Below are 21,890 nucleotides of genomic sequence, written 5' to 3'. Positions count from 1 at the left end.
TCCCCGACACACCAAGTCACCACAAGGCTTCCTCGACGCCCTGATTACAGAGAACCCGCAAACCTCCGGAGTGGACTCGGGACTGTTTCCTGAGCTAGCTGGATGTCTCTCTCATCGGAGATTAAGTGGGGGAAATTCTTTCCTTTGATTCCAGGTTGGTTTATCCGTTTTCATGCGGCAGGAGTCTGTCAGAACCAGCCTCAGGCATGTGACCCTAGCCTCTCCCTTGAGTTACATAAAATTGACATTTCCCGCCCAGACCTTGCATCCCCTCGGTTTAGGAGTCAGCAAGCATCGATGACAAACTCTAAAGAAAAAATACCTGCACGGCAAAGTGGAGGCTCCGGGTGTGGAGAGAGCAGGTAGAAGAAGAGCTGAATTAAGACTGGGATCCACTCGACCCCAGGCTCGCTTCCCTTTGGGGGGGTCTCACTGTTGTGGGTTTCTCTTTGGACCGAGGTGGGGGCTGGTACGGGGGGTGGTCAGTGCTGAAATGGTCCTCCGGGCAGGCACCACGCACTGCTGGGAATGGAGGATCTAACGATGGGACCCAGGGCCACAGGGAGGGTCTGAACAGCACAAGTAAAAAGGGGAACGGCCAGAAACAGACGCCGAGGCCTGGTGAGGGGCCAGGGGAAGAGAGAGAACAAAGGATGGGGGAAAGGAGGCGGGGACCAGGGAGCCGAGGCGCCCGGGAGCCCAGGTCCTTGGCAAACAGAAACCAGAAAGAGGAGAAGCAGCTTTGAAAGATGAAACAAAAGCCCTGGGCCGGTGCCCCGGCCCACCTTTCTCACAGCACGCCCGCCCGTCAGGAGGCAGGAGGCCCAACTCCTTCCAGGCCCTGCCCCAGAGCAACCGCAGCCCCGACACGGAAGCGTTCTCCTGCCCAGGTTCTAGGGGGGGCTTTCTATGATTTTGCTTTTGAAGCTAAACTCCCTGATTTGGCCTCGGGCCCGACCTTTTAGCCATCATCAGGTGTGTCGGAAATCGTCCATAAATTGTTGTCACATGTGAGCATCTAAAATACTAGATTTGGGCTTCCCTGGTGGCGCAGTGGTTGAGAGTCCGCCTGCCGATGCAGGGGACACGGGTTCGTGCCCCGGTCCGGGAAGATCCCACGTGCCGCGGAGCGGCTGGGCCCGTGAGCCATGGCCGCTGAGCCTGCGCGTCCGGAGCCTGTGCTCCGCGACGGGAGAGGCCACAGCAGTGAGAGGCCCGCGTACCGCAAAAAAAAATAATAATAATAAAAATTTTTAAAATAAAATACTAGATTTGACAAGCAAAGGGGACATATGCTACATTACGTGGACGCTTAATTAATCACGACTGTTCTTTAGTTTCTCTGAGTCTGGAGCCGCCAGACTTCCTTTGTTGGTTTCCAGCACGTCTGCCAGCCGCTGTGTCCATGGGCCTCACCCCCAGGACTCTGGTCACCTCTCAGGTCAGCCTCCTGCAGCTTTACTCGCTACACTGCCTATGACAGAGGGCTGCCGGCCACGCCCAGGTCGTGGGTGGCTATGGCCACGTAGACACCAAATCCACATGCCATCGACCTGTTTGCCAGAAGACCCAGGGCACCTTTGATTTGGGGGGCGGGCACCCACAGAAGCCTGCTGTTCTCAACATCCAGCCACGTGGGACACAGCGTGGCCAGGCGTCCCAACGATGGGCCCTCCTTTTGGAGGCTGTGCCCACGTGGTGGCCTCCTGAGCACAGGGCTTAGGGGCAGAGGGTGGGGACGCGGTGTTGGAGCAGGCAGGGCCAGGACCAGGGCCTGGCGCAGAGGCCCAGCGAGACAAACGGGAGGGCAACAGCAAGTGCCTGGAGAGGGAGCCTCATCAGCCGTTTTACAGGGCGGGGTGGAGCCCCGAACCGTGTACCAAAATGTGGGCAGTCACCCTAAAACGGCGGCCCACATGGCCCAAACCTTAAAACTGCCCTTAGAATCAAACAGTACTGCAGCCTTGCGACCGGGCGCAGGGGGCCAGCCGGAGCTGGATCTCCCACCCCTCCCTCTTCCAAGTTCCCGGGAAAGGGGGTGATGCTCTTAGGATCAGAAACAGCCACAGGCAGGGCGCCCGGCACGCACACGGGCTCCACGGATGACAGCTGCTCTTGCTATTTTATTAAAGCTGGTCTCCAAGGGAAATTCAGGAAGAGGGCAGAACGTGGGAAACACCTGCAAATCAGGACAAGAAGGCCCTGGGCCCGTGTCCTTGACGAGGCGGGGGTGGGGGGCGGCCAGGGGGCGGGAGATTAAGAGCACAGGTTAGAGGCCAGGCCTGGGGGTCCCACCGGACAGCCTAGGGCCTTGGGCAAGTTTTTCAACCTTCCTGCCTCAGTTTCCTCACCCGCGAGATGGGGAGAACAGTGATACCAGCTCTCAGGGTTCTCGTGAGAAGGAAATGGGCCTGACAGGTGAGGTGCCAGAGCAGTGCCTGCACAAAACCCGAATGCGGCCGCTGAGTGATCCACGCGGAAGTCTGTGACGAGTCGGGCAGAGCCCAGAAGGCATTTCAGCAGGGACCAGTCTCCCTCAACAGGACGTCCTCCGAGAGGACGCCGTCTGCACCCCACACAGATGTCCGAGCCCAAGAGTGTACCAAGGGCCTGAAGCAGGGCAAAGTGGGTGCAGGGGTCTGGCCGCCTCTGCCGAGCTCCCAGCAGACACTCCGGGCCGCTCAGAATGCCCGGAATGTCCTCCCTCTACAACTCCACCCCCTCCCACCCCCCACCGGGCCGAAGAGCCCCTCCTCTGGGAGAGCGGGAGCCCCCCGGCCAACGCCTTGGGGCCACAGCGGGGAGCACTGGGCGTCCGTGCTTTGTGAGAATGGAACTTCCAGCCAGCTGCTCGCCTGGGCGCCGGGGTGTCACGACACAGGACAAAAAGCCCCTGAGGAGCTTCAGGCCAGCGGGTGGACAGGGACAGAGAGAGAGCTGGACCTCAGCACAGTGATAAGCGCGGGCACAGCAATCCTGGAGCAGAAGCCCGGAAACACCAGCCAGGGAGCCCGCGTGGCCGTTTAAAAGTTTCAAAAGGCCATGCATCTGCTTTGGAGACTTTAGCCCAATCAAACCATCTGACAACCAGGAAAGAAAATCAGGATCAGGAAATCGGGCAAGAGTTCACACCCCCAACCAGTGATCTAGCACGAAGGATGGGTTTAGAGCAAAAAGATCCGAGCCACAACGTAGAAAACCCGCCAACGACTCAAAAGCCCCCATGTTACCCAAGTGCCCTCATCCGGACCTTTCTTTAGGGGCGGTCAGGGTGGATGGCGGACTCATCCTGCAAGCTGCAACGTCAAAGGCTGAAGGGAGCGGACAAGCAGGCAGTGACCAGACGTCCAGCCGGAGCTGGAATGCAGGTACAACCCCGCCTGGGTCAGGGGGGCTTCCTGAAAGAAGCGGCAGCAGTCGGGCGGGCCGGGGCTGAGGAAATGCCTGTGCAAGGCCGGGCAGGTCCAGAGAATCACGAGGTGAGGGTGGCCGTGTCACAGGGGGCGAGGTGCCAGAATCGGGGGTCACCAGGGGTCAGCACACAGGGGGCCACCCTGTGCCCTAGTAAGAAGTTTGGGTTTTGCCCCAGGTGGCAGGCAGACAGGCCCGGCAGGACTGTCGGACGGGGATCCACCTGGAGCAGCCCCAGGAGAGCGTCTGCCCCATCCCTCCCTGAGATGCCCTGTTCTCCAAAGGGCAGCTCAGAGGGAGCATCTTGTTCTGGGGGACACAGAATGCCGCATTCCCCTAATGGGCCCCCTAGACACTGACCAAATACAAAATACACCCTGTACTACTAAGGTGAACTTGACAGAAGTCTTTACAATAGAAGCGATAGATTTTTAAAAGTTAAATTAAATCTAAATTCTCTCGGAGAAAAAGATGCAAAAGTAAAAGAATGGCCACAGCACACAGTCAGCCTGCTTCCTCCTGTTATGGGTTAAAGAACCAGGGCGGAAAGGAGTGAGGCCGCCCACCTGCGGCTTCCCAGCAAACTGGTGGCACAGCAGGAGCCGGCACAGCAGGAGCCTACGCTGAGTCTCATTCCCAAGCCTGCTGGGCCCTTTCCCTCCACCTTCTGGCCACCTGGGTGGCAGGGGTGCCCACGTGGTGGCAGGTGAGTAGGACCAGGGCAGCCGGGGGTCGGCTTCATGGGCATGTGAGCTGGGCGGGCAAACAGGGCGCCACACCTGCTAATGCTCTGCTGTCACCAGCTGGAAATTCTCAATTTTTGAACCATATCCTCAATTTGCATGGGGTCCTACAAATTAAGTGGCTGGTCCTACAGCCAGCGCTGGCCGAGGTGACTCGACTCTCAGAGGCCCCAGTGGACGGGTGTTGTCGTTACAGGACGGAGGGCTGCGCGGAGACACGAGGCCACCTCGCAACCTCCAACCCCAGGAGGTGTCGCGGGGACGCGCAGGGACTCACGCGAGGGCCACGGTGAAGTGGAAGCGCTGCCTCAGGCCGCGGAAGGTGACGAAGGACTGCGGCGGGAAGCTCCTGGTGGTCACCTCGCAGTAGGGCCTCTCGAACTCACCGGGGGGGCACACGCAGTGGAAGCCGCCGATGAGCAGGTTCACGCAGGTGCCCCCGTTCTTGCACACGCCGTTGGTGCAGCGGCCGGAGCGTGCGTTCACCTCGCAGTGCTCTCCTGGGGGACGAGGGCGGGAGGAGGTCACACGGTGGCCTGCTGCGGGGAGGGGGGCACTGCTCCCACCCAGGCTGCAAACGCCGCTGCAGAACCAGCTGCTAAACCCAAAACCCGGGGGCACCTGAGGCCTCTGGGAACCACCCTGGAGTCGGGCTGCAATCAGACGTGTGCCGTTCCCGCTGGCCTGAGGGCACCCAGCACCCGGTGGGCCGTCTAAGGGTGGCGGGGCAGCGGGTTCCCGATAAGCACCCCAGGGGGCTCCTCGGCCGAATGCACCAGGTGGTCAAGCCACTCCAACCCTGTCCCTGTCCCTGTCCCGGGCCTGCCGGGGTCCCCGCCCTCGGGGGAGTGCAGCTGTGAACACTTCCGGGCATCCAGCCCCTTTCTGAACCCCCGCCGGCTGAGCCTGGCTCCCTTATGAGAGAATCACCTAGAAAGAGCGAGGATGACGAGAAGGCCTCGCGCCCCCCCCGCACGCTTGCCGCACGACGGCTGGCCACCTCCGGGCCTCGTGGGAGACTCAGAAGCAGGCCAGGGTCACTCTGGCCCGGGGCCTCCCGTGTGGCCTCCTCCCTCCCCCACGGCCCGGCCGGGCAACGCCGGATTCCAGCTCGTCTTTAATCATGTCTGTGCCTCCCACTGGCCTCCAACTGTGCTCCAACGTCCTCCCTGTGGCCTAACCCCTCACGACAGGAAGGTTCTGGAAGCTTCCACATAGAAACAGCTGACCGCCCGAGGCCCGTCAGACCCAGAGCGCCCACCGCGGCGGCCAGCAGGGGTCTGACGGGGTGATCCCCGCTCCCTGGGACACAACCCGGACCTGCCTCTGTCACAGGCTGGACATTGCCAGCCACCCACAGACCCGCAGCCCGACCACCGGAAACTCCCCAGCTCCCACCAATGTGTGTCACCAGTTTTTGACTTTTAAATGAATGCATTTTAAAATAAAAGTACTACATTGCATACTGAAAATAAATAAAAAGAAATCACTGTGCAAATAACGCGGCATGGGAAGCCTTCAGCAGTTTCTTGCAGGTCCCCACAGGAAAACACCAGGAGAGCCGGATGCCCCTGCCGTCCGCCATGTTTGCTCAGTGCGGTACCTTGGAGACCCTCCCTGTTGGCACTTGGAGTTCCTCCTCTTTCTTCCTAATGGCTGCACAGTATTCAGTTAGAGCAGCGGTCCCCAACCTTTTTGGCACCAGGGACTGGTTTCATGGAAGACAATTTTTCCACGGACGGTGAGCGGTGGAGGGGCGGGGTGGGGGGGGGATGGCTCAGGCGGTAATGCGAGCCATGGGGAGCCATGGGGAGCGGCAGGTGAAGCTTCGCTCGCTTGCCCACCACTCGCCTCCTGCTGTGCGGCCCGGTTCCTGGGGGTTGGGGACCCCTGCGATAGAGGACCCCATCAGAATTTAAATCATTAATGTTTCTTGTTCTACTACTGACGGACACGGGGCTGTTTTTTTGCGGTACGCGGGCCTCTCACTGTCGTGGCCTCTCCCGTCGCGGAGCACAGGCTCCGGACGCGCAGGCTCAGCGGCCACGGCTCACGGGCCCAGCCGCTCCGCGGCACGTGGGATCCTCCCGGACCGGGGCGCGAACCCGCGTCCCCCGCATCGGCAGGCGGACTCTGAACCACTGCGCCACCAGGGAAGCCCTGCAGGTAACTTTTTGATATACATCCTTGGTGTGTTTTAAGAATATCTCTCTTGAGAAAATTCCTAAAAGTGATGAATCAAAGGTACACACAGTTGACATTTTGACAGCCGCCCTTTTTGAGTAACCCAATATTTCCAAACCAGCCTCCCCAAAAGGATGCACGAACTCACACATCCTCGCCAACACAAGGTATGTTCAATCTGTAAAATATTTTGCATTTCTGACAAATGAATCTTCAAGGTGTTTTATTTGCAATAATTTTTGATGAGGTTCAACATCTGCCTGAATTTTACTGGCAACGTCCATTTCCTTTCTCTGAACTGCCTGATTATTCCTGTGTTCATATTTCAGTGATGGTTGGTCTTGTTCTTATTGTGTTACACAAGGTCCTCATAAATTTCAGAAATTAACTATTCTCTGCCATTTCTGTGGTAACTCCCTCTTGGCTTAAGTTTAACTTTCAACTTATTTATGTATTTGTAGTCACATAAAAATGTTATATCTGCACACGGTCATATTTATCCATTTTTCCTTTGTGATACTAGTGCTCTCCGGTTATTAAAAGGCTGGTATGAAGAGATACGAAACTCGGAGCTCCAGAAACATCCAGCACCAGGATCCTCGGAGCACGGAGCAGCGCGCATTCTAACGGCAGCGTCGGGCTTCCCTGGTGGCGCAGCGGTTGAGAGTCCGCCTGCCGATGCAGGGGACGCGGGTTCGTGCCCCGGTCCGGGAGGATCCCACGTGCCGTGGAGCGGCTAGGCCCGTGAGCCATGGCCGCTGAGCCCGCGCGTCCGGAGCCTGCGCTCCGCAACGGGAGGGGCCACAACAGTGAGAGGCCCGCGTACCGCAAAAAAAAAAACAAAACAAAACAAAAAAACGGCAGCATCATCCTGGAACCCAAAGTCACTGGGACCCCCAGACATGGGCTTCCCTGGATGCCCTCTGTGCCTTTTCAATATTGAACCATGTGAATACATTACCTACTGTCTCAGTCTGCTCGGGCTGCCGTAACAAAATACCATGGGCTGGGGGCTTAAACAACAGAAGTGTATTTCTCACGGTTCTGGAGGCTAGAAGTACCAGCGAGATCAGGGTACCAGCACGGTTGGGGTCTGGTGAGGCCTCTCTTCCCGGCTGCCCACTCACTCTGTCATCACACGGCCCTTCCTGTGTGTGTGTGTGTGCACAGAAAGAGGCAGAGATTTCTGTTGCCTCTGCTTGTGTGGACACTAATCCCATCGGATCAGGGCCCACCCTGATCATTTACCTGAATTACTTCCTGTAGGGCCCACCTCCAGATACAGTCCCATTGTGGAGTTAGGGCTGCAACCTAGGAATTTGGGGAGGGGTTCACAATTCAGACCAGAGCAGGCATGTATGAGACAATTGGGAATTTGATCAAGCTGGACAGTGATACTAAAATTTGTCATCATTTTAAAAAAGAAAACTTAGATGCTGTGGAAGAGTGGGTACCCTGGTGTACCCCACATGTCCCTCCAGGACCAAGGTTCTGGGGTGCTGGGTGACGGTGGCTCACAGCTGAGGCTGCACTCACATCCTCCTCCCGAAATCCCTCACCCAGAGTTGCATAGCCCTTTTGCTGGGGCAGCTCACAGCCAGCGATGGGTGAGCGTGGAGATGGAGGGGTCCACAGCCCCTTGGGCTAGTGCAGCCTCCTCGGCACTGTAGCTCCAGAGCTGAGACGTGGGGTCCACAGAGGCTTTTGCTGCCACTGCATTGCAGCCCAACCACTCCTCTGCGCAGCCCTGGGTGCCCCCCACCCCTGACCACGTGTGGCTCCGGAGAAGGCAGATCTCGGAGCCTCAGGGTCTGTTTCTCAGGGAGGCCAACCGCGGAGTGTGCAGATTTTAGAGAGCTCAATAATTGACTGGTGTAAGAAAATCCTTTCAACCTTCCAAGAGAGCACTTCAGAATGAGCTTCCTTTTGAGAAACAAGTGAAACTGATCTGTAATTAGCATAACAGGCATCAGAAACAAATCTGAACTTCCTCTACTTCTCCCAAGTATCTTCCTTCCCAGGTTGCAACACCCAAGAGCGCACAACTTGCTAAGCAAAGGTAACCCAGTCTGAGTCCCTCAAAAACAGGGAGGAGGGGCTTCCCTGGTGGCGCAGTGGTTGCGCGTCCGCCTGCCGATGCAGGGGAACCGGGTTCGCGCCCCGGTATGGGAAGATCCCACATGCCGCGGAGCGGCTGGGCCCGTGAGCCATGGCCGCTGAGCCTGCGCGTCCGGAGCCTGTGCTCCGCAACGGGAGAGGCCACAACAGCGGGAGGCCCGCATACCACAAAAAAAAAAAAAAAACAGGGAGGAGAGTGGCAATCACTGACCTCTACTGAATTACATAACCGTGCCGGGGCCAGCAGGCCGGGGACCCAGGACAAAGCCCACACCCAGGGCCGGACAGTGTCAGGTGGGTTCTTTTTCGTCCCCCTCCTCCCCACCATGCAGGGCAGGGAGGGAGAGGCCAGAAGGCCCAGCCAGCTCACCCACCTGTTCTCCCCTAGCAGGGGCTGCCCCCAAGAAACCTTGTGAGCAGAGGAGTCACATGCTGCTCAGAAGGAAAAGGACGGCGGCCCACCCGGCTGCAGACCCTCCTCTCAGCTCCACCAGCAATGGAAACCGTCTGATCTCCCCCCCACTGCCCCCCTTCCCGCTCCCGGGTTAGCAGGGTTCCCTGCCGGCCCCAGAACACTGGGCTCGGCCACCCCGCCAGGCCGGCTGTGTGCACAAATCCACGCATGTGCACACATAACCTCACACACTCGTGTACACACACCTGTGCCCTCACACCCAGCCACACGCTGCTGACACATCTTCACACATACACCCTCACACACACACTCGTCTTCACACGCATTCACATCCATAAACACATTCACACCCTCACACGCACCCTCAGCCACACACGTACATACCTGCACACACAGACACACCCACCCACATTCACACCCTCACACACACACTCTCATGCTAATCCCCACTCCTGGCAAGAGTCTTCTCCAGGTGGGCAGCCTGCAGCCTCCTTAAATTCTAGTCATTAATTTTAAATGCTTAGCTGAAAGTGTATTTGTTCTTCATACACTTCAAATTCTTTAATCTCTACTTTTAAAATACATGTGACGTCTGGGAGTGTTTGCTTTCCAAGTCCCAACTTGGCAGGTCAAGGGCATTCTGAAATAATAAAGCCGCCGTGAGAGGACGGGGCGGGCCGTGCTCCCCAAACCATGACGGCAAACAAATGGGGGCCTGGCACGGCCCCTTCCCACGGTGCTCTGCCTGTGGTGTTCCAGAATCCTGCCCCTCCGGGCTCGGTCCAGGTGGTCAATGTCACCAGGATGAAAGCACAGCCCACGCCCCCAGTGCGGCCACAGCAGCTCCCAAGCTCTGCCCTCGTGTTGCCTGGAAGTCTCAACTCCTCCACCTCCACCTAAGCACCTGAGGACTCCTACAACGCCCTCTCAAGGGCCACTTGCTACCGAGGCCCAGAGAAGGAAGGCCCCGAGCGCGCGCGCACGCACACACACACACAGAGCCCCCTTCATTCAATTCCCAAAGACCTGAATTTGACTTTGCTGACAGTATTTCTGCTCATGTGTGGTTTTCAGCGGCTGCAGGGAAGCCTCGTTCCTCAGGCCGCCCCTGTGAACAGGAGGACGACAGAGCAGGACCCGTGCTACCCACAGCCATGCTGCAGCCCAGCCAGCTGCCTTAAAGCATCCGCTGTCCCGTGGAAAGGGCGTGATGATGTGTGGGATTATTCTGTTCCTCTACTTAACCAATCGTGCAATTTCAAATCAGCTGCAAATAAAGCTAAGTCTCCGTGAAGTTGTTTGTTTTAAGCACAAAAGGTATCTTTTCATTTCCAATAGGTCGTTGTAGTATTCGTTTCCTGGGACTGCTGTAACAAGTACAACAAATCTGGTGGCTTAAAAAGAACAGAAATGTACTCTCTCATAGCTCTGGGGGCGGCAAGTCCAGAATGAAGGTGCGGGCAGGGCCGCCCTCCCTCTGCAGGCTCCAGGGGAGGATCCTTCCTGCCTCTCCCAGCTGATGGGGGCTCCCTGTGTTCCCCGGGCTGTGGCTTCATCATCCATCTCTGCCTCTGTCATCACACGGCCGTCTTCCCTGGGTCTCAGATCTCCCCCTCCGTTCTCTTATAAGGACGCCAGTCACTGGATTCAGGGTGGACCCCAAATCCAGGACGATTTTACGATTCATCGAGAGCCTTACTAATTACATCTGGAAAGACCCTATGTCCAAAGGAGGTCACATTCTGAGGCTCTGGACACGAATCTGGGGGTGATACTACTCAACCACTCTAGCGGCCCTCCACGTCTGTCCTAGAGTTACAATCACAGTAAACGTTGACCCCTGCAAACACGGAGTCCCGAGGTGAAACAGCACCTGACGCTGTGGGGCTGCATTCCCCAGCTTCCGAGAGGCTCACCGGGCTCTGGTTTCTCTGCCCTCTGGGAACGCGCTTCGCGGCCTCTCCCACCAGGCCAGTAAGGGGCGGTGGGCCAGGGCCAGCTCCCACCTCCGCAGCCGTGCCTCAGGCCCCTCCTCTGGGACCCACACACAGCCATCAAGCCCTTTCTGCCCTTGTTCTCTCCTCCGAAAACCCAGGCTTCAAACCTGTCTTCCCTCGCCAAGCCTGTTCTCCGGGTCCCCCACCTGGAGAGGGTCCTGCAGCTGCCCAGGGAGGGTGTCGGGAGCCCCGGGGCCATCCCCTCCCCTTCTCCCTTGTCCCCACCAGTGCCACCCCCCAGGGTCCGTGTCACTCGCCTCCACTGCCACCCGCACCCCAGTCTACGCCAACCCCAATCTGCACAACCACAGACAGTGACCATCGCTCGGGCCCCTGGACCCACGTCAGCGGCTCATCACCTTACAGATCTGCCTGTCCTCCACAGAACACCCGAGAGAGCTTTCCAGAATGCTGGCCTGGCCACATACCGGCTTCAAAACAATTCCGCTGCTCCATGAAGACCCTTCCACCTTGGAGCCTGGCCCTCGGCCACAGGCCAGCCCCATCTACGCCACACTCACCACCTCTCGTGCCGGCCACACGGTCTCCCTCTTGGAAGGGAGGTTGGGGGATTCCATAGGCTAATGGAGACGGCCCCCTAGGTCCACACTCATGCATATTCAGCACTGTCAATGATCACCCCCCGGTGACCCCCTTTCTCTGTGCGTGGCATCCTCTCTGCTGGCCTCTGCAGGTGGCTTCCCCGTGCCTGGATGCAGCTGCACATCAGGCACCCTGCATCCCCTCAGGAGGCTTCGCCCACCCACCTGACCAGGGCCAGGGCGCCCAGGACAGACCCTGATGGGCCCAGAATCTACCCTCTCCAGAGAGCGCCCACCCCAGCTGCAGGGTGACACCTGCTGTGCAACTGTTCCCCAGCCTCTGGGCTAGGGGCAGGGGCAGGGTCTGTCTGGGGGTCAAGTCTAAGAATATCTGGCACACAGAGGGTGCCTGACAAACGCACGGCACGTAGCAGGTACTCGACGAATGCTTGTGAGGCGAAGTCATAAAATGCCAGGATTTCCCCCCTTCCAAGCCAACGATGAATGCCTGTACAGAATTATAAAACCTGCATAATTCACACGTTTGATTCAACCAGTGTTGGGAATTTGTCGATCTAATGAATGAAGAATTAATTCTACAGAGAAACACGTTTTTTTGTTTTGTTTTTTTTTAAATAAAAGGCAGTGAGAACTCACTCTGAGCATATGCAGGTCTCAGATGAACGGGGTCCCCTGGGAAGGGTCTCGTCTCTGGGTTCCAGGACCTTCGTTCAGGCCAATCCCAGGCCCCCGTGCGCGCCTTAGCAGGGTGCTTTCCATGGCAGCCGCTCCAGCTAAACTGCACAGTCATCCACTTACATGTTTCCTTAACTGTATCTCCTCCTCAGGGCTGTGCTGGCAGATCCTTACCGCCAGTCCTCAGGGGAAAGCCCTGATTTGCAGAACTGTCCCATTTCCATGGGACATCACAGCCAACCGGGCATCAGAACTCAGAGTTGTGAAGAGATGTGATAGGACGGTTTTTCATTCTTAATATCATCTTACTTTAGGCAAATAATTAGGACCAAATTTAGTGAGCCCTATATCTTTTTTTTAATATACAGCTCTTACGTGAATCACTATTTTAATGCAATAAATGTTCTCAGATATGCTTACTTAACAAGATTTAACTTCACCTTTCCTCTTCTAGGAATCCTCAAAGTAAATGTGGGCTTCCAAAGTTTATTCCAAGCATCCTAGTATCCTGCTTAGAGTCAGATGCTTGCTCTGAGCCATTCAAAACCTGGAGAAAGTTCCCCCATCCCCCTCTCGCACACCCCCAACCCATGATGACTGCCAGCCTCGCCCTCCCACCGAGGATCAGGTTCACCCGAGCAAGCTAATAGCCTTGCTCAATAATGCATGTAGCACTGCAACCCCCTGCCGAGGAGGACCTGAGGCCTGGCCTCCTGCTCAGGGCCGCAAATGCAGAACCCCGCACGGAAAACTGGGAAAGGACCCCGGCCCCATAAAAAGGCATTCGTAGCTGCAAAACAGGAGCTCCCAGGAGCCGAGGCCCCGCTAGCCGCCACGACCTCACGCACGTCCCCGTCACCGGATGCCTGTCCCACCCAGGCTTGGGGCTGGGGATGGGAGGACGACACTGGCCACCCAGGAACCCCGGCCTGTAGTGCCAAAGCCACAGACCCTCGGGTGGGGAGCGTTAAGTGCCCGAGAGAAGCGCCAGCTTCACAGAGCTTAAACAACGGCTCGTCTGCAGGGGGACTGTGATACCAGCTCAGGGTTACAGGGAGGAGGCCTCGCAGCCCCTGGTGTGGGAACTCATACGCCCCCATCTTACAGGCCGGAAAGCGACACCCGGCATACGGTATAAGAATACCATTTTTTGTTTGTAACCAAAAATGATATTCCTTAAAGATAAGGGAAATGGAGGAAAAACATAGTGCCCGAGTGGGGGAGCCTCTGAGCTGGGCTATGCAGGAGCGTCCGTGGCGGTGGAGACGGCTCGGCCCCAGAAAGGGCCCCAGTGGAAGCACAGGGATATCGGGGGCTGGGCCGGATGCTGGGTGACGGGTGCGCACCTGGTCAGGTCTGCGAAGGAGGAGGGGGACAGCCAAACACCCTTCGCTGTAGAGAGGCCTGTGGGGAGCAGGGCCTGGCAGGGGGAAGGTAAAAGGCACAGGAGTGTGTGTGCGTGTGTGTGTGTGTGTGTGTTGTGTGATGTATGTCTGTATGACGTGTATATGGGATGTGTGTGTGAGATGTGTATGGTATGTGATGTGTTTGATGTGTGTGGTATGTGTATGTATGTGATGTATGTCTGTGTGGTGTGTATATGTGATATGTGCGTGTATGAGACGTATATGTATGTGATGTATGTCTGTGTGGCATGTATATGTGATGTGTGTGTGTGAGATGTGTATGTACGTGATGTATGTCTGTGTGGTGTGTATATGTAATATGTGCGTGTATGAGACGTATTTGTATGTGATGTATGTCTGTGTGGCGTGTATTTGTGATGTGTGTGTGTGATGTGTGTGGTATGTGATGTGTCTGTGTGTGGCGTGTATATGTGGTGCGGGGGGGGTGTATTTGTGAGGTGTGTGTGTGATGTGTGTGGTATGTGATGTGTCTGTGTGTGGCGTGTATATGTGGTGCGGGGGGGGTGTGCATGTGTGTGTGACAGTCACGGCAGGTCTGGGGGAGGAGGGGCAGGGCAGGAAGCAGGAGATGACGATGTGAACCTGGTTCCTGCCAAGAGGCGCTTCAGAAGATGCCGGGGCTGCTGGGGTGGGGGGGGATGAGGAGGAGGGAGACGAGGAACTGGGGCCAGCAGGAGGGGGAGCGCAGCCAGGCCGAACCCCTCGGCCCTGGAGGAGGGCCAGGACTGCGCCCCAGGAAGTGAAGGGAGTGTAGAGGTTTGTATGACTTCAGTTTTTCAATAAATAAAGAGACAGTTGCCTTCTGGTCCTAAGCGATAGCTCAGGGCTTTGAACTAGAAAAACTAGACCCTCCGGAGGCAGTGATCCACCCGCACAGCTTGTGTTGGAAGCTCCAGGAGCACGGAGACAAGGACAGGGTCTCTGAAAAGGTTAAACACTGAAAAAAATCGGTCCATCCACCCGCCCACGGCCTAGGCACACCCTCCCACCTAACACGCCCCCCCCACCCCCCCCACCCCCGCAGAGGTGTCCCGAGCAGGCTCCCGTCCACTGACTCGGTTTCCCCGGCTGGAAACGCTCCCTGAAGGCAGGATTTCTGTTTCTGGCCCTGGGGCCAGCCTAGCCCCTAGGAGGCTGCACGTGGGGCTGTCACATGACCCCCTGCTCTGAACTGGCTTCTTGAGCCTGGAGGCCCCATCTGTCCACCCCAAGCCCCGCACTGGCCTGCTCCCCACCCCCAGCTCCCTTCAAGCCTCTCGCCCTCCGCCTCTGAGTTTCAGGGTTGCTGGACTGCCTCACCTCCTGGCCCGGCCCTGGAGCTCCCTCCCCTACGGGGCAAGGCTGCCAGGAAGGGCCCCTCAGAGGCCAGCCACCTGCGCACACCACGGGGAGGGGAGGCCGGAAGCCCAGACCATGGCAGGCCTGCCCCAGGCTGGGGCTTCGGGGTGACTTCACTACTGCCTTTGAAGCAAATTCCCAGAACCCCGACACACCCATTTTTTAAAAAATATAAATTAAAAATGCATTCCAGCACCAAAACAAATGATTCCAGCTTCTCCACAGCTCCTGGCTGTAAGTCAAGAGTTACCTACACACCTGAGAGGTTGAAACCCGGCAAACCTGAAAAATCGCAGTGCTTTCCAAACTCCTGGTGCAGGTACACGGCCCGGCCCGGCCCGGACCAGCCCAGCCCAGCCCGCAGCCATACCTGGGGACCCCCTCCTGTCAGAAAGGGGGTGCTCTCCCTACCCCCCTCTCCTCACGTCCATCGGGGGGTGGGGGGAACAGAAAATAACCAACCCTGAAGTCAGCTAAACGGTGGCTCCTAAAAGATACGTCCACATCCTAATTCCTGGAACCTGTGACTACCACGTCACGTGGCAAAAGACGTGATTAAATTAAGGATCTTGAACTGAGACCCTCCTTATTACCTGGGTGGGCCCCTGCAATCACGCGAATCCTTATGAAAGACGAGCATCTGGAGTTTACAGACCATGTGAGGATGGAGGCACAAGCCCAGGGAGCCTGAGGCCACCACGGCTGGAAGAGACAAAAGGACCTGCCCCTGGTGTCCCCAGAGCCTTCAGAGGGAGCGTGGCCCCGCCCACACCTTGATTTCAGAATTCTGGCCTCTGGAACCCTGAGAGAATGAATTTCTGCTGTGTTAAGCCACCCAGCCTATAGTCTTTCATTCCGGCAGCCACAGGAAACCACTTCAAATCCTAAACACACCACGGAAACCGGACAGATTCAGCAGAAATCTCTTCCTGGGGACAGTCCCCTAAGAAAGCAGCGCCCCTAACACCTTTCAGCGCCTCCGTAAGCCTCAGCGGAGCTGGAGCCGTGGAAGAGAAAGCCCCCTCTGTCCCCCACGTCTTTGTGGTACCCGGAGGGCAGCAGCTACGGACCCAGGAGGCACCAAATGAACACACACAGGTGGACCCCAAAATCTTGGCTGCCAAAGCCGGTGGGGGAGGCCCCCCAGGGGGCCGGACACTGGCACGTGGGGTGCCTGGGGCAAAGGTGCACCTGGTGACCAGGGGAGAGCTCACCGAGCTGACCTCTCCCAGGGCCTGAGCGCCCAGAACCCCATCTTGGCTCCTGAACCCCCTGAAAGCAAAGGCAGGGTCCTTCCCAGTCAAGGATGTGGGCTCAGAAGGATACAGCTGGTGGCAGCTCAGGAGACATCTGGGGTCCCAGATGGTGGAGGGTCCCGCCCCGGGGCAGCCTGGGCCCCAGCCAACATGCCCCGGGGGCCTGGTGGGAGGGAGGTTCACGCTGTCCTGGGGCCCGACGGTGAGGCTGTCCAGGGCCCTCCTTGTGCCCTTGTGGGCCTCTGCAGGCCTCTCTCCAGAGACCATGGGATGGGGGGCGGTACACAGCCTGGAAACTGCCTCATCCAGGGAGGCCCCGGCTTTGGGAGAGGTCACCCGGAAACCCCTGGGCCAGGGCATCTGTCCTGCAACGTCCCAAGAACCAGCTCCAGGATAGCATCTCAGACACAGGACTATGATTTCGTTCTAATGACATGGGGCCCTCTGAGGGTCGGGGCACGGGAGGGCCTGGGGGGTCTCCTGGAGAGGGTGGGCTTGCGTGGACGCCCTGCACCCCAGGGAAGATGGAAGCCTGGAGGCCGGGCTGAGGGTCCCTGCTGACCATGGGAGGAACCTGTCGGTGGAAAGGAAACTCGCAGCTGTGGGCAGCGAGGCCGGAAAGGGGCGTCCCCAGCACTTTATCAGTTAGTAGGGAAACCGTGCCAACTCTGAAACGGCGACGTGTCCAAACGCAGCCGGAATGCTAACAAAACCTTAATCATCCATGCAACACAGCAGCTCAGCCCCCGATGGTTCAAATTCCCCTTCCTGCATGGTGCCGGGAGGAGGGACGGTTCCCGGCACAGATGAACATCCAGAGAGAAGAACGCGCATTCTTTATTCGCGCTTGGACTCAGGACAGCCGCGCTGCCCTGGCTATAACGCACACACCCTCCTCCAGCTGCGCCCGGCGACCCCAGCAGAGAAGTCTCAGCCCGTCGCCCCCCAGCCCTGCACACTCGGAGCACAAGAGACATCTGTCTGTCCACGTCAGGGAAAGGGCTCAGGAGGGGGCGACGGGCCAAGAGTGTGAGTGGAGACCACTCTCCCTGGGGCAGTCGGGGGTGGCCACTCACGGGTCAAGGGCTCAGACTGGACTCCCGGTAACTCCCGGTGGCCCTTGGTCCACGTGGTGCCTCCAGAGACACAGCGGGGATGGACCCCAGTGCCGATGGCAAAGGCCTCGCTTACTCACCCCTCGACAAGTACTGACTGAGCGTCAGGGGGTGCCGGGCGCCGGTGGGAGAATACGGAGCCCCGAAGACACCCACATCCTACTCCCAGGAGCCGGAGGCCGTGTGACCTCACCCCACAGAAGGGCCTTGGCGGGTGTGGGTCAGGTAGGGATCTTGAGACTTGAGACAGGGAAGTTACCCTGGACTCCTGGGGGCCCGGGGTAATGGCCAGGGTCCTCGTGGGGGACGAGGGTCAGCAGTGAAGCTGTGATGACAGAGGCAGAGGCTGGCGTGAGGTGAGGAAGGGCCGCCAGCCAAGGGATGCAGGCAGGCCTAGAAGCCGGAGAAGGAGAGCTTCTCCCCCGGCGCCTCCAGAAGGAACTCTGCGAGAATAAATCTGTGCTGCTTAAGCCGCTCGTCTGTGGGACTCTGTCACAGCAGCTGCAGGGCACGAGCTGAGGGGGGAGCAGGCAAGCCCAGTCCTTGCTCTCATGGAGCCTGCCTTCCGGCTCTCTCTGCAGAAGCAGCTGCTCTCCACATGCCCACACACCGGATACTCACAGCCTGCATGGGGGAGACCCCCGGCAGGAACTGGCCAAGGAGCCTCGTCTCCCCTCGGACAGCGGGTACGACGACCCAGGAAGGTTCTAACCGCACGTGGCATGTCCTCAGGCCACTCTGCTCACCGTGGTCAGACATTTCAGCGTGTACCTGTGTCCCTCACCGACCCACGCCCTGCGCCCAGCTCGTCTGACCCACCTAGAAGCTGGCTGGGTGGACATGAGGAACACTTGTTTTTAGATCTCTGAAAAGAAAACAAACCCCAGAAACCTGTCAGAGTGTCCTCTGTCCCAGCAGACGCTCGACAGGCAGGTCGACAAGAAGTGGCCGTCACCACCAACCCCCAGAAGCCCTGAGGCCAGTGGAACTGTGTTCCCAGCAGCCAAATCATGTTCAGGCCCTAACCACTGGTGCTTGTGAATTAATCTCACTTGGAAATAGGTTCTTGCAGATGTGATCAAGTTAAAATGAGAGGGGTGGGATAGGGAGGGTGGGAGGGAGGGAGACGCAAGAGGGAAGAGATATGGGAACATATGTATATGTATAACTGATTCACTTTGTTGTAAAGGAGAAACTAACACACTATTGTAAAACAGTTATACTCCAATAAAGATGTTAAAAAAAAAAAAAGTTAAAATGAGATTATACTGGACTAGCGGGGGCCCTAGTCCAATGACTGGTGTCCTTTTAAAATGAGGGAAATGTGGACACAGAGACAGAACACACCAGGGGCGGGGGGTGCCATATGAGGACAGAGGCAGAGACTGAAGAGGAGCAGCTACAAGCCCAGGACCACCCAGGACCACGAGAAGCTAAGAAGAGGCAGGAAGGACCCTCCCCCAGGGCCTCTGCACGGAGCAAGTCCCCGCCGACACCTTGATTTTGGACTTCAGGCCTCCAGAGCTGCGAGAGAATAAATTTATGCGATTTTTTAATTTTAATAAATTTATTTTATTTTTGGCTGCGTTGGGTCTTCGTTGCTGCACGTGGGCTTTCTCTAGTTGCGGAGAGCGGGGGCTACTCTTCATTGCAGTGCGTGGGCTTCTCATTGCGGTGGCTTCTCTTGTTGCGGAGCACGGGCTCTAGGCACACGGGCTTCAGTAGTTGTGGCACACAAGCTCAGCAGTTGTGGCTTGTGGGCTCTAGAGCGCAGGCTCAGTAGTTGTGGCGCAGGGGCTTAGTTGCTCCGCGGCATGTGGGATGTTTCCGGACCAGGGCTCGAACCCGTGTCCCCTGCATTGGCAGGCGGATTCTTAACCGCTGCGCAACCAGCGAAGTCCAATTTCTGTTATTTTAAGCCACCCAGTGTGTGGTCCTTTGTGACAGTAGCCCCAGGAAGCTAACAGAAGCCCTGTTAGCCCCGTCCCTGTCCCCAGTGGCCGTCTGGCTGTGCAGGGACACCCTGGCCAGACGAGGAGGATGATTATTCTGTTTGTCAAAACCCCAGCTTTGGGGGCTTCCCTGGTGGCGCAGCGGTTGAGAGTCCGCCTGCCAATGCAGGAAACACGGGTTCGTGCCCCGGTCCGGGAAGATCCCACATGCCGCGGAGCGGCTGGGCCCGTGAGCCGTGGCCGCTGAGCCTGCGCGTCCGGAGCCTGTGCTCTGCAACGGGAGAGGCCACAACAGTGAGAGGCCCGAGTACCGCAAAAAAAAAAAAAAAAAAAAAAAACCAGCTTTGGGAGAAAGAATTCCATGGAAGAGAAAAGGAGATCCCTGGCTAAATTTATCCCCATCGCAATCTCTCTGTATATGATTTTAATGGAAAACAAAGTCTTCCTGAAGTGCAATAATGCCCTAGCTTTACAATAATGTACTAGAGAAATGCTGGATATCCCCAACCTGGAACCGGTAGAAAGAGCCCAACGTCAAAGACTGGAGAGGTGCTAAAGAGAGAGAAACTCGGAGTAATCCTGAGTATCTGAAATGTACATTTTCCTAAGAAAGGATTCTGTTTCTGCTTTATTTGAGATTTTAATTACAGGCCAGGTAACAATTTTCATTTTGAATGATAATTAACTCTCCGGTTTGAGGACTAAATTCAACTTGACGACGAACTCTTCCAAGTGGTGCTTTAATCCAGTAAACTGCAGTAAGTGCAGCAAACTTATTTCTCTTGTGTTATGTAAATGTCACCCCACAGGAGGACAGCACGGCTCAGACGCACGAAGCACTTTTAGTCTAATATGGGGGCGCAGGGCCCGTGTACCCCAGGAGGATGGAGATACTATTACTCTGATGAGAGAATTCAAGATAAAACTCAGAGCTGGAGTAAGAATCAGAGAAGTGCCAGAATTAATTTAAAATTTTCCCCCTGAACAGAAAAGATGATTCGATTTTTACATTAAAAGTTTCTCTTGGCCTTGAACCTACACAAAATATCCTGGCCCTGGGGACAGTCAGGGCCCCCATCCCTGCTGAGGTCACCCCGGGAGACAGTCAGAGTCCCAGAAGCCCCCCTCACAGGACAACAGGGACATCCCATCCTGGGGCTGCTAGCACAAAGCTCAAACCCAGCGTCACTGAGACTGTCCTAAGTGGCCCCTGACCCTCTGATCCCCAAACCAGGCTACATGCAGCTGGGGCACACCCTTGACGACACAGGGTCCGGCAGCCTGGATGTCCGAAGCCCAGGGACAGCCGTGTGCTTCACGCCCAGAGGCAGGACTGTTGGCTGGTATTTGCCGAAACACCCTCTGAACCCAGACAAGCGGCCTGGGGTCTAAACACGGAGGCCCAGGAATAAACGGGACCCTCCCCTCTGTCCCCCCCGACACGCAGATGACCGAGAGGTCCTTGAAAGCCCCCCTTCCCCGGTGACATCAAAGCTGCCGCCTTCTCAGGAACGCACCCCTGGGCCGACGTGGCTGCGACATAAATCACTGTCCGCTGCTCTCATCCTGGGAGGAGGTGTGTGAGGAAGGGGGAGGGGTTCCAAGGCAGCCGTGGGCCGGGGCCGCGTGGGCACAGCCACCAGCAGGACAGGAAGGGACACAGCGGACGGAAGGGGGAGCCCCGTCCCCTCCAGCTCAGCCACGGGAGCGGCTAGAGGCTCTGCTCCGAGCACAGCACAGAATCCCAGAACTCCAGGACGTCTTCTGAGGCCTGCGAGGAGGAGTGGCCCAGTCAACCCCTGAGCCCGTCGTCCCGCATGGGTATTTATCACATGCCTGCTGTATGCCCGGCACTGTGCTGATGGACAAAGATGCTGGACGCAGAGGGGAGGGAGCAGACAGCACCAAGCAGATCTGGACTCCAGCCTCCGACCTCTGCCGTGGGCGAGGGGCAGGCAGAGGAACGGGGACACGGAGGTGACATTCGGAGGTGACATTCGGGAAGACGAGGGAAAGCGCACTCGAGGGGCAGGGCCCCGGGGAGAGGAGCCGGGCATGTTTCTGGAAGGCGAGCAAGGGGCAGTGGGGTGGGGCGGGGCCGGCCCCTGCGGCTCTGGAAGGAAATCCCCCACCAGGCTCTGCATCTTGGTGTCCCTGAAATGGGTGACAACTGTCCCTACCTCATGGGGTTGGGACAGGCACGGGGAAAGGGCCTGGAGCAGAGCCTGGGTGGACACGTGCTCTCGGCCACGTCAGCGAGGAGTGATTAGACTGTTTAATTAGGGGGACGACGCATCAGGAGGCCACAGGACCCGGACGCAGAATCACATCCTGAGGCTTGCCCTGGGCGGGTTCAGTCCGGTCTCCTCCTGGGCGGGAAGAGTTTCCTGCCACCCCCTCGGGTAACAGGGTGACCGCGAGTGACACCCTCTCCCTGGGGCCACTGCTCAGCGACGCCGCTCCTTAGCCATCACACTTCATTCGGAGCCCTGCACGCAGAAGGCGCTTTTTTTTTTTTTTTGTGGTACGCGGGCCTCTCACTGTTGTGGCCTCTCCTGCTGCGGGGCACAGGCTCCGGGCGCGCAGGCTCAGCGGCCACGGCTCACGGGCCCAGCCGCTCCGCGGCATGTGGGATCCTCCCGGACCGGGGCACGAACCCGTGTCCCCTGCATCGGCAGGCGGACTCTCAACCGCTG

The 21,890-nt window shown here is 57.6% G+C and overlaps 1 protein-coding gene across 1 annotated transcript in view; it reads right to left on the bottom strand.

Moving 5' to 3' along the window:
* CELSR1 (cadherin EGF LAG seven-pass G-type receptor 1) overlaps positions 1-21,890 on the bottom strand; it is a 170,090-nt gene that overhangs the window by 83,565 nt on the left and 64,635 nt on the right. The window contains exon 3 of the mRNA XM_024127151.2: positions 4,432-4,654. Coding sequence (XP_023982919.1) covers positions 4,432-4,654 — 223 coding nt within the window. The remainder of the gene's footprint in view (positions 1-4,431; positions 4,655-21,890) is intronic.

Source organism: Physeter macrocephalus, chromosome 6, assembly GCF_002837175.3.
Source record: "Physeter macrocephalus isolate SW-GA chromosome 6, ASM283717v5, whole genome shotgun sequence".
In the NCBI taxonomy this organism is placed as follows: Eukaryota; Metazoa; Chordata; class Mammalia; order Artiodactyla; family Physeteridae; genus Physeter; species Physeter macrocephalus.
The sequence above is the reverse complement of the archived record's forward strand: the minus strand, read 5'-3'. Positions and strand labels throughout refer to the sequence as shown.